The 12,987-nt window shown below is 39.4% G+C and overlaps 1 protein-coding gene across 1 annotated transcript; it reads right to left on the bottom strand.

Moving 5' to 3' along the window:
• Positions 1–1,540: 1,540 nt before the first annotated feature.
• On the bottom strand, positions 1,541–12,487 carry LOC124863892 (butyrophilin subfamily 3 member A3-like). The gene is made up of 10 exons (XM_047358428.1): positions 12,330–12,487; positions 10,638–10,722; positions 10,187–10,285; positions 6,609–6,710; positions 6,377–6,511; positions 6,151–6,288; positions 6,016–6,067; positions 5,906–5,932; positions 2,479–2,505; positions 1,541–2,396 (listed from the first exon to the last, which is right to left on the bottom strand). The coding sequence occupies exons 2-10, from the start codon at positions 10,695–10,697 to the stop codon at positions 1,837–1,839; spliced, it is 1,200 nt and encodes a 399-aa protein (XP_047214384.1). The 5' UTR covers positions 10,698–10,722; positions 12,330–12,487; the 3' UTR covers positions 1,541–1,836.
• Positions 12,488–12,987: the final 500 nt, after the last annotated feature.

The raw sequence follows: 12,987 nt of genomic DNA, 5'->3' as shown, positions 1-12,987 counted from the left end.
TCTTGCGCTTTTTTCTTCTTGTGAGCATTAAATTATTCACTTCCATGTTTTTCTACAACTTTAATTTAAAAAAAGAAGTCAGCCATCTCCATCAGGAAATCAGAACGTATTTATTGGTTTAAGTAAATAATGCGATTATTAATTTAATTTAAAATTCTTGAAAATCAAAATCCTATATATGGAAATTATTAATGAAGGCCCGCGTAACAGTCTCCCATAGTCTCATGGACCTCCATTGCTTTTTGGGTGCAGCAAGATTGTGCCAGGCTCAAAGCGACCCGTTGCATGAAAACAGCAATGACCCCAAAAGATGTTTTCATGACGCATTTCTGGCCATCCTACCACGATCCTGGTGTATCTTAACTATTTGTTAATATATTCAGCCTTAAAATGAGGGAGGAAAGACACTCAGAATTGATATCAGCTTCTTGGTAAACGGGGGATGCAACTGAAGGAGTTTTCTGCACCTAGCGCTGGGAACCCCTAAGAGTTTTCAATACCACAATGCAGTCTTAATCTAATTAAGCGGCTGGAATTATTAAAGTGTTTAAGTAAATATTGCTAAAATGTCATCCAAAATAATGTTTACACGCCCATATACCAGCCACTTTATTATGTACACATGTTTAATTGCTTTTTAACACAATTAGCAATATAGCAATCTTAACCAGTCAGTGCATTTAGAATGGGGAAGACAAAGGTTGTTGGTAACAAATGGGCCTGTCTGATTATTTCAGAAACTGCTGATCTACTAGGTGTTGATGCACATCCATCTCTGGGGCAAACACAGAATGTTCTAAAAAAGAGATCACTACCATGTTCTTCTAGAGTGTTCGATTGTAAGAGTGACTCAGTACATCAGTTTTCAAGTTGGTATTATTGATGAGATCGAACAATGGTAAAATCATAGATAAACTTGGATTCTTTTTGAACATGGTGCGCGTTTTTTTCCTAAATAACTCACATCTTCGGTTAAATCAGCCGCCATGTTTTGTTCTGTTTGAAGGGCTGACTTCTACAACATGTGAGACGGTCAGAAGAGAATGGTTCATCATTACAGTATATCCAAAGTACTCAGAATACCATCTCTGAACAGACAACATGTAGAACCTTTAGGCAGATGGGCTACAACCAAAGAAGATCTCACCAGGTGCCACTAATGTGAGCTGAGAACAGGAGACTGCAGTCCACACAAGCTCACCTAACTTAGACCAGTTGAAAAAACAGCATCTGGTTCAACGAGTCCTCATTTAAGCAACAACATTCAGAGGAGAATTTGTCATAAATATGAAAACAACGATCCATCTTTCATTGTATCAATGGTCCATGCTAGTGGTGGAAGTGTAATGGTTTGGAAATATTAGACCCCTTAGAATAAATTGAGCATAATTTAAATACCACATCCTACCTGAGTATCATAGCTCATGATGTCCATCTCTTTGTGGGATTTGGTAAAGCAGGAGATTCACCCATTTAAAGATTCCTTTTTATGTAAGGCATTTGTAAGGCTTAAAGGAGAAATAAATAGCACAAGTAATACTGCATTTGGTTTATTCTTTATTCACAGAAGTGCATTTTTGTTATATTAGTATTGCACAATACAGAAGATTTAAAATTGAGGTTTCTGCTTAAATATTTGGAAACACTAAAGACCAGAGGATGGTGCTCTAACTCTATATTGAGAAAATAGTAGCAGCAATCACATTTAAGCACAAGCAGTATACAGAGTGGTCACATGGATGGTCATTTATATTAGGATTGCCCTTCTATTCTGGTTTCTCTAAACTCTATTGAAATGTTTACTGGCTCATATGGGAAATCCTGACTGGGGAAAACCTAGACCCACAGGCAGGATGTAGGGCAGAGACAGTGGGTCTTAGGTGCTGGAGACCGGATCACCAGATCCCTAATGATCTCCACTGTACCAAACAATGGGAAGAGCCTCTCGGTGAAGGTCTCATTGTAGGTGTAAATGTGCAAGTGTTTGTCCACGTCATAGAAGGACAGCTGGCCGTTGTCATAGTCGAGGTAGATGCCCACCTTACGGGGGATCAGGCCAGGTGGCAAGGTAGTGAAGGGCACCGTAAGGGCCTTAAACTCAGTGCCCCTCTCCAGACGCAGGGTCATGTAGCCTGTGTCAGTGTTCAGGGACTTGAAGCCCTTCCTCAGCGCTGACTCTTTGGCCACGCCCAGCCGCCAGTCACGCTCACCAACCTCTGCCTCCCAGTAGTGGCGGCCGGAGGCCAGGCCATCCATGCCAACGGCGCACCACCACCCATCAAAACGCTGGTGGAAGTTGGGAACATCATTTCGCTCAAAGCCACAGCGCATCTTCTTCTCATCAGCAGAGATGAGCAGATCAGGGTTGGCTGTGTCCAGATCCAGAGTTACCTCCACTATAGGGAAAGAAACAAGGTTGAAATATCATGATGGCTTATAAAATTCACCAAAGTACTTCTGGAAAACGTGTGCAAGTACCTGCAGCATCTCCAATCCAGTCCCACACTACAAAATAAACAAAATAATTAATACTAATAATAACACAAACAGAACTTTTGTTCTCAAGCCATGTAGGTGAGGAAAAATTAATGAATACACCAAAATTCTTCGAATTAGCTCCTTCAAAATAAAATGTATCAGGGCCCTAATGGACAAGATAGCTATTTTAAACAAACTAAATAGCTCTCTTGAGATCATAGTTTTCTGTGCTTTTGTTGTGGTTGAAAGTCCAGGGAGGATTAAGAAAATAAGTCTCATCACATATATATATACGTTTGGTCTGTACTGTGTGTATATATATATATACACAGTACAGACCAAACGTTTGGACACACCTTCTCATTCAAACAGTTTTCTTTATTTTCATGACTATGAATATTGTAGCTTCACACTGAAGGCATCAAAACTATGAATTAACATATGTTGAATTATATACTGAACAAAAAAGTGTGAAACAACTGAAAATATGTCTTATATTCTAGGTTCTTGAAAGTAGCCACCTTTTGCTTTGATTACTGCTCCGCACACTCTTGACATTCTGTTGATGAGCTTCAAGAGGTAGTCATCTGAAATGGTTTTCCAACAGTCTTGAAGGAGTTCCCAGAGATGCTTAGCACCTGTTGGACCTTTTGCCTTCACTCTGCGGTCCAGCTCGATTGGGTTCAGGTCCAGTGACTGTGGAGGCCAGGTCATCTGGCGCAGCACCCCATCACTCTCCTTGGTCAAATAGCCCTTACACAGCCTGGAGGTGTGTTTGGGGTCATTGTCCTGTTGAAAAATAAATGATGGTCCAACTAAACGCAAACCGGATGGAATAGCATGCCGCTGCAAGATGCTGTGGTAGCCATGCTGATTCAGTATGCCTTCAATTTTGAATAAATCCCCAACAGTGTAACCAGCAAAGCACCCCCACACCATCACACCTCCTCCTCCATGCTTCACGGTGGGAACCAGGCATGTAGAGTCCATCCGTTCACCTCTTCTGCGCTGCACAAAGACACGGTGGTTGGAACCAAAGATCTCAAACTTGGACTCATCAGACCAAAGCACAGATTTCCACTGGTCTAATGTCCATTCCTTGTGTTCTTTAGCCCAAACAAGTCTCTTCTGCTTGTTGCCTGTCCTCAGCAGTGGTTTCCTAGCAGCTATTTTATCATGAAGGCCTGATTCACACAGTCTCCTCTTAACGGTTGTTCTAGAGATGTGTCTGCTGCTAGAACTCTGTGTGGCATTGACGTGTTCTCTAATCTGAGCTGCTGTTAACCTGCGATTTCTGAGGCTAGTGACTTGGAAGAACTTAGCGTCCGCAGCAGAGGTGACTATTGGTCTTCCTTTCCTGGGGCGGTCCTCATGTGAGCCAGTTTCTTTGTAGCGCTTGATGGTTTTTGCGACTGCACTTGGGGATACTTTCAAAGTTTTCCCAATTGTTCGGACTGATTGACATTAATTTCTTAAAGTAATGATGGCCACTAATTTTTCTTTACTTAGCTGCTTTTTTCTTGCCATAATACAAATTCTGACAGTCTATTCAGTAGGATTATCAGCTGTGTACTGTATCCACCTCCTGCACAACACAACTGATGGTCCCAACCCCATTTATAAGGCTTGAAATCCCACGTATTAAACCTGACAGGGCACACTTGTGAAGTGAAAACCATTTCAGGTGACTACCTCTTGAAGAATGCCATCAACAGAATGCCAAGAGTGTGCGGAGCAGTAATCAAAGCAAAAGGTGGCTACTTTGAAGAACCTAGAATATAAGACATATTTTCAGTTGTTTCACACTTTTTTGTTCAGTATATAATTCAACATGTGTTAATTCATAGTTTGGATGCCTTCAGTGTGAAGCTACAATATTCATAGTCATGAAAATAAAGACAACTCTTTGAATGAGAAGGTGTGTCCAAACTTTTGGTCTGTACTGTGTATATTTTAATGACTATTTACATTGTAGATTCTCACCAAAAGTTGCATAGTATATTGGATGCGCACTATTGGTCTGTGTTGTGTGCACAGCATAGAGGGTCACAAAAATCTGAGTGGCTTGCTGTCAGCCGCCTGTTGGACCTGAAGGATTCCTTTGCACAATGGCACTCTACCACCATCTGTCCGTCCATCCGTCCATCCATGCTGCCTTTTTAGAGAACTCAATTAACCTAAAAGTCATGTTTTTTGTATTGTGGGAGGAAGATGGAATACCCAGAAAGAACCCATGCTACATGGAGAGAACGTGGAAACACCATGCAGAAAGAGCCTGGTATTTGGTCTTCCTTATTATACAGTGCGAAGCAATGGGGCCATCATGCTATGTTTAACTTGAAAGCACAGAAATAAGCTATGTTGTAACTCATTCTACCCTTTTGTGCTTCAGAATATAACCCATACAAAAGTACCTGAAACAACATTTAAGGTATGGTTTTGGCAGCCATGGTAAAAAGCCTTAAATTAACTCATCTTTTGTTGCAGAGGCATAATCTCACACTGAATATTTTAGAAAAATACAAGCTTTCATTTGAGCAGATTTAATCAGTGTTTTGTTTTTGTTTGTTTTTTTTAATCTAATGCAACAGTTGCTGATTTCACTAACATTTATTTCTAAAATAATTATAAATGAAGTACTTTGTTGAATTTTGTTTTATTTTCTTAATTGAATAAGAGTGTTGAGGAGTTTACATTCTTTGATGTGTAAATATGACATGAGTGGCAATTTTTTCTTGGCCATTCAACAAAAAAGGTAAGACAAGAGAGCATGCCCTTTAAGTAAGGCAGATGTGATCTTCTCTAACAGATAAAATCGTTTATAGAGTGTAATTGAATATTTCTCTGTAGAAAATGAGAAAAAGCTTGCAGCATTTCACCTTTCAGGCATTCTTAGCCAACAAAAAATGTCTCAGTTACCTGTTTTTTTTGTCATTTTTAAAGGAGAAAAAATGTGGCACCAGTGATATTTGAAATGATACTTTATCTAAAATCATTATTTCCTATCATGGGCTCGCTTTCCTCCCCAGAAGTCCTCAAATTAACATTTATTTTATTTGTTGTGAGATTATGCTCCTGCAATAAAAATAAAATTGTTTTAATGCTTTTCATACATCTTTATCATGGGTGCCAATAAGTGTACAGGGTGCTGTAACAATATTTGACAGTGTCATTGTAAGGTTACATCACAGATGGTTCCCCTGATTTTCAGGAAGAAAATAAAGTATCAACAACTTAGTTTTATCTTCTTTAAACTACATTATCCCTACTGCTCCTGTGTTGCTGGGAAAATGCTTGCATTAACTAATTAGCATTTTTTAAATTACATTTGTAAATTTAAGCTGTTTAGATTTGTGTGTTTTATTAGATTTGAAATAGTTGCAGGACAAATGTCAATGTGTACATTGATTTACTTTGTTTCATTTACCTGGCTGGGGAATGTAGGATATGGCACCTAGAAGGAAATGATGAAAGTGATGAGGAAGTGAACAGCTGCAACAAAATGCATCAAAATTAATTCAGTAGTGATTTACAAACCAATCTTCTGGGTTCTTTGCTTCCACAAAAGCCACTGCTGTGGGATGGTGTCCTGCAAAAAGCAAAGGGGCTTGTTGTTGAATTTTAGGCCCAGATGATGTTCAGTAGACTGTAATTTACTGTATAAGCTGTTACCTTATTAGGTCGCTGTGACACTAAAGTCCACAGAACAAACTCCATAGCAGCCAGCAGATTGGGCGTGCGCCCCCAGCGCCAGGCTGACTGCAGGTCCTCCAGGATTTTGGCCACTGGTTCTCCGGGCCACACGCTTTGCTGCATATATATGTGTTTAGAAAGCACAGCTTTTATGTTGAAAGTCCAATATAACAGAAAGGTTTATTTGCATATTTAAACTTCCCACCTCAGGCTGAGCCCTCAGGTCTTTGATCCAGTTAACGATGACAGCTTTGGCCTGCTCCAGGTCCTGTCCGTTAATCAGATCAGGCTGCTTGCCCTCATCCATCTCTGGCCAGCCATCACTCTGCATCAGTTTCTTCTGCACTCAGAAATTTACCTTAATGAGCACAACTTAGCTTTGATACTCCTATAATTTTCTTCTAATCTGTGATATGCTTTTGTTCTGGGCCTGGCACCTTGTTCTCCAGCATGGATGCCCACTGCAGGATGAAAACACGGCAGAGAGGAGACGGCCAAGTGTCATCTTGATTCCAGATGTGTTCAAGGACTTCTGATCTCTACAGAGACAAAGTGCAAAGAGAGACAAAATAATAATAATTAAATAAAATTCAGTTCAGTTTATTTATATAGCGCCAATTCACAACACGTTGTCTCAAGGCACTTCACAAAAGTCAGGTACACACATTCCAATTAATCCTAACCATTGAACAGTGCAGTCAGATTCAGTTATTTATTCATATTGGATAAAAAGTTTTTCTATCTAAGGAAACCCAGCAGATTGCATCAAGTCAGTGACTTGCAGCATTCACTCCTCCTGGATGAGCATGTAGAGACAGTGGACAGTCACTGGCATTGACTTTGCAGCAATCCCTCATACTGAGCATGCATGTAGCGACAGTGAAGAGGAAAAACTCCCTTTTAACAGGAAGAAACCTCCAGCAGAACCAGGCTCAGTGTGAGCGGCCATCTGCCACGACCGACTGGGGGTTTGAGAGAACAGAGCAAAGACACAAAGAGAACAAAGAAGCACTGATCCAGGAGTACTTTCTATGGGAAGGAAAAGTAAATGTTAATGGATGTAGCTCCTTTAGTCGTTTCATCTAGAAAGAAAGAACAGATAAACTCTGAGCCAGTTTTCAAGGTTAGAGTCTGAAAGACAGAACATATAATTAGTTACAGTAAAAGCTCAGTCAATTGCTATATCTAGGAGAGAGAAAGGGTTAAACACTGAAAGACAGGGCCAAATGGATCATCTGTAGAAGGTGAGGATTAAGTTGTTGCCTGCAGAAGCTCTGATGATGCCCTTCTCCAGAAAGGTGTCACAGGTAGACACAGAGTCAGGTCAGGTGTAGCTTCTAGGAAGAGAAAAGAGAGAACAAAGTTAAAAACTGAAATAACTGCAAATAATGCAAAATTGGAGAGTAGTGTGAGAATGTACCGAAGAGGGTGAAAGTGGTCATTACATCCTCCAGCAGCCTAAGCCTATAGCAGCATAACTACAGAGATAGCTCAGGATAACCTAAGCCACCCTAACTATAAGCTTTATCAAAAAGGAAAGTTTTAAGCCTAGCCTTAAAAGTAGACAGGGTGTCTGCCTCACGGACTAAAGCTGGGAGCTGGTTCCACAGGAGAGGAGCCTGATAACTAAAGGATCTGCCTCCCATTCTACTTCTAGAGACTCTAGGAACCACCAGTAAACTTGCAGTCTGAGAGCGAAGTGCTCTGTTAGGAACATATGGAACAATCAGATCTCTGATGTATGATGGAGCTAAATCATTAAGGATGTGAGGAGGAGAATTTTAAATTCTATTCTGGATTTAAGAGGGAGCCAATGAAGGGAAGCTAAAGTAGGAGAAATATGATCTCTCTTTTTAATTTTCATCAGAACTCATGCTGCAGCATTGTGAATCAGCTGAAGGCTTTTAACTGCATTTTGTGGACATCCTGATAGTAAAGAATTACAATAGTCCAACCTTGAAGAAACAAATGCATGGACTAGTTTTTCAGCGTCACTCCTGGATAGGATATTTCTAATTTTGGCAATGTTCTGGAGGTGAAAGAAGGAAATCCTAGAAACCTGTTTAATATGGGATTTAAATGTCATGTCCTGGTCAAAAATAACACAAAGGTCTTTTACTTTATGACCGGAGGTCAATTTAATACCTTCCAGGTTAAGTGATTGACTAAGCAGTTTCTTTTTTTAAAGACTCCGATCCAAAGACGACAACTTCTGTCTAGTCTGAATTTAGAAGCAGAAAATTTTAAGTCATCCAAGTTTTTATGTCTTCAAGACATGCTTATAGTCTATCTAACTGGTTGGGCTCATCAGGATTCATGAATAAGTAAAGCTGAGTATCATCAGCGTAACAGTGAAAATTTATCCTATGCTGCCTGATAATTTTACCTATTGGAAGCATATATACAGTATATAGTAAAGAGAATTGGCCCAACTACTGAACCCTATGGTACTCCACAATTAACTTGGAGTTTAAAGATGATTTATCATTTACTTGAACAAACTGGATTCTGTCAGACAAATAAGATTTAAATCAGCCTAGCACTGTTCCCCTGATCCTTACAGCATGTTCCAGCCTTTCTAAGAGAATATTGTGATCGACTGTATCAAATGCAGCACTGAGATCTAAGAGGACAAGTACAGACATAAGTCCATTATCTGAGGCCATAAGAATATCATTAGTGACTTTCAGCAGAGCTGTTTCAGTGCTATGATGAGCTCTGAAGCCTGACTGAAACTCTTCAAACAGGTCATTGCTGTGTAAACGCTCACACATTTGATTAGCAACTATTTTCTCAAGAATTTTAGATAACAATGGAAGATTGGATATAGATCTGTAATTTTCAAGTCATCTCGATCAAGTGAAGGTTTTCTTAAGTAAAGGTTTAATTACAGCCACCTTAAAAGCCTGTGGTACATATCCATTTACTAAGGATAAATTAATCATATCTAAAACGGGGCTGGTAATCAGAGGGAACACTTCCTTAAATAATTTGAATGGAAGGCTATAATAATGAAAGCTATGGACTCATAATTCATAAAGACTATGGGCACATTTAACCATGTACTTTAAAATAAGGTAAGAAACATGAATTGTTCCTAAAATGTGCCTTTATATTGACTAATGTTACTGAATAGGTTAGAAAGTGTTAGACAGTGCCAACAGGAAAAAATAAAATGCACACAAAAAACAGCCTAGATAATTAAAGAGGTTTCGGGAAGTTCAGAGTAATTTTAATATTACAGAGTATGGCAAAGGTTTTCACTCTCCTTGAACCATGTTAAAACCACACATGTATTCAACTGTAAATACAAATGTGATGGACCAGAGCAAGGCAGCACATTATAAAATGAAAGGGAAATGTTAACGGTTCATGTTTTTTAAATGTTTTTACAAACAAATGTCATAAACATGCTTATGTATTCAGCCCCCCTTACTTTGATACCCCTACATGAAATCCAGAGCAAACAGTTGGCTTCTTGCTGGAGAATCTGTTAACAGGACAGCTATAAGTCACATACTCCATGAATCTAGCCTTTAAAGAGTGGCAACATGTAGACCATTGTTCATAGGCATAAGGCTGGTTTGCAGTTTGCTATAAGCCAGGTAGGGGGAACAGAAGGCAGGTAGAAGAAGGTTCTCTGGTCAGATGAGAACCAAATGGAACTTTTTGGCTTACATGCAATAGGATATATGTGTTAAAAAATCTTTAATATACTTTAAAACACCATCCCCAACAGAAAGCATGGTGGTTGCAACATCATGAAGTGGGAACGCTTTTCTTCTGCAGGGACAGGGACACTGATTAGAGGCTGCAAAGTGTCAACTTCCTGTTGGACAACATCCATAAACATACAGCCAGAGCTACAATGAGATGGCTATTACATAAAATCACTATAAAACACCTTAAAGTTCCATGGTTGTAATGTGACAAAATGCAAAAAAGTCCAAATCGGACTGAAAATGTTTGCAAAGCACAGTGAGTAAACATACTTTGGTTCATGTTGAAACTGTACCTGGCAGACTCGGCTGAGGTCTTTAGCCAGCTCCACGATAAACAGCTGATCCTCATCCAGCAGCTCCTTCTTCTCTTTCTTTCCTCTCTTGTTTGACTCCTGTCAGGAAGAAAAACACAAACAAAGCAATTTCTGTGAAAAAGTCTTTGTAATGAGAGCGAGGCTTCAAGACAAAAAGACATATTGAGGACATCAGTGCTTGTCCAGAAGTGCTTTAGAAAGAAAAATGTCAATCTGAACAGGAAGTGGTTCCTTGGCCTGATCAAAATGCAAGTCATGGTTCTAATGGTTTTAGCAGAGACACCCCACTGGTTCTTTTCTTCAATGTAAAACTAAGGTGTGCAGTCGTGACGAACATGATAAAGTTTGCATATGAACTGCTTACTTCAGTAACAGGCTGACCTGAAGAAAGGTTAAAACATTAAACACGGAGAAAGAAAACAATGCTGACCTTAATCTTGGCTGTCAGGTTTTTGGCCGGCTCAACTATGAAGTGAAAACACTGCATCATCTTGGCTGCTGTCTGTGCCCGTGTCCTGCAATGACAGATGCGAATAAATACTGCTTCAAGAAAACATCCAGGCGAGTCTAATAAACAAGCATGACCTCCTTTATTTATTTATTGTTTGCAAGCCACCTCTGTTGCCTCAACACAAAGGATAAACTGGCTTTACAGACAGATTGGCATGGCCCATCTGAGGTAGACTTTTTGGATGCTAACCTGTCACATTTCATGTTAAAGATTCAAAGAGGTATAAACTATTTTAGTGTGTTTCTCCTCATAGCAACACTACTCCTTCCTGGAAAGATCAATACCACAATTCTTCCAGTACACCAGCATGGAGATCATGAAACATTAATTTTTCCCTCCTACTCTGAGAGCATACATTTCCAGGGTCATCATAACAGCAATGCTTCAGAGCACCTCTCCAAAGTAAGCAAATTTAAGGAAGTAGAATTACTTCTGGAAATAAGTAATGAAGTCAGAAGTGAATATTAACCAGAGCAGAATCTGAAAATATAGTCTGGTCCTGCATGGTTGTATCTAATTGTCATTTGGCCAATTAGGACTAGGACTTGCAAAAAAGCCCACCATCAACCTCAGGGAAACTGACTTAGCTTTTATATTTTCCATACATGACAAGTTTTGCATTCTGCATTCCCACAAAATGACTGTATGACAGAATGTGTTTTACTTTACAGTTACATCAGTTATATCACATAGTAAAAAGGTTTTATTTTTCCATATTTAATTGCCATAGTGTTTTTTTATTGTAGGACATGTGGCTGCAAAGTTAATGATTTGATGTAATTAGCAGAGGATCCTCACATAGATAACTTTTGATCAACTAGCATTATATTGTCTTGTATATTTAGGATCAGATTGGACTGTTTGTCAATTAATCTGTCAAGTTTGGATTAGACTAACGTGAAGCTTTCAAGCTCTTCTAATTATGTGTAAAACTAATGAATGTGTCGATCTGTCTTGTGCGAATTCAAGTTCTCTTTGGGGGCCTGAGAGCAGCATTAAACCCTGAGCAGTAAAACGTTTGCTTATATATTGGTCATGCCCTGGCTGTGTCCTTGGTAAGGTTCTCTCTTTTTGATTTCCAGTTTCTCTTTTTACGCCACACTCACTTTCCCCCGATTATATACTGCAGAACAATACAAGGTGCTCGGACTGTGCGTCAGAAAACCACCATAATCCAGCAACTTGCACAACTAAGACGCAGCACATAAAACCTGAAAACTGATATGGTTGACTACTATTCCGTATTTAATTTTAGAAAATTCACCAGGATTTAGAAGCCATAGTTTTTTTTATAAAAAATGCAGAATATCTGATCATCTTATTCATGCTGTAAGAAACATGACCACGCAGTTCTAGCACCGACCCAGTTTGAGGTCAGCTGATGACTGCGCAAGAAGTAAAGACAAAGCCGCAAAATGACTTTGCGACAGATCTGCACCAAGGATGCAGCGATACTCCACATTCATGCTCCAAACTTATTATGTTTTCTATTGCTAAAGAGACACTTATTGAAAGCTTTTCCTTCCCGGTAACGTCACGCAATTTCGCCCCTGCAATGCGTCATGCAGAAAAACACGGCGAATTTTAACGCACCGCTGACACGCAGTTTACCTTAAGTTTGAAGAGATTTTGTTCAGTCTCTTCTGGCTAAAAGCACCAGTGGTCTGTTCGTGAAGAAGTCTGGTCTGTGTGCTGCAGTCTGACCTTGTTTACATACCACACTGGCAATCGGCTGCTCGTGGAAGTTCGGCTTTCTCCGGCAGTGACGCAAGCGGCTCGTCAATTCGCGCAGGCCTGAGTCATACTGGAGAGGTAAAAGCGCTGTTGCTCACTCAGCAGCAGGAGCTGAAAACCCTCTTAACCTGTACATTGATGGTGGTTATTTAAAGCACTGTTAGTCAATTAAAAATTGATGTTTATTTATTGTTTATTGAATTCCCAAACTCTGCTTCAGCTGATTAAAATGACCATGATGTTCATGTTGCTCTTGCAGTCATTAGTGTTGAGGTTAATAATTAATCATCACAGAAAAAAACACAAGTGCTTTTTGTTATTATTCTTCAACATCTTTATGAATAATTTAGTTTGTTCCAAGTGCAAATTATTATTTAATGAGGTTCAAATGTACAGTGAACAATTAACCATCAAGAAGCATGACTTTACAAAAATATTCATACCCACTTTCTGCATTTTGAAATTTTAATAGCTAAAAACATCCATGTATTTTATTGGGGTTTTATGTAACAGGCCAACACTGATTAGTGCGTAA

The sequence above is a fragment of the Girardinichthys multiradiatus genome, chromosome Y (assembly GCF_021462225.1).
Source record: "Girardinichthys multiradiatus isolate DD_20200921_A chromosome Y, DD_fGirMul_XY1, whole genome shotgun sequence".
NCBI lineage: Eukaryota > Metazoa > Chordata > Actinopteri > Cyprinodontiformes > Goodeidae > Girardinichthys > Girardinichthys multiradiatus.
This window is presented reverse-complemented; position numbering and strand designations above follow the sequence as displayed.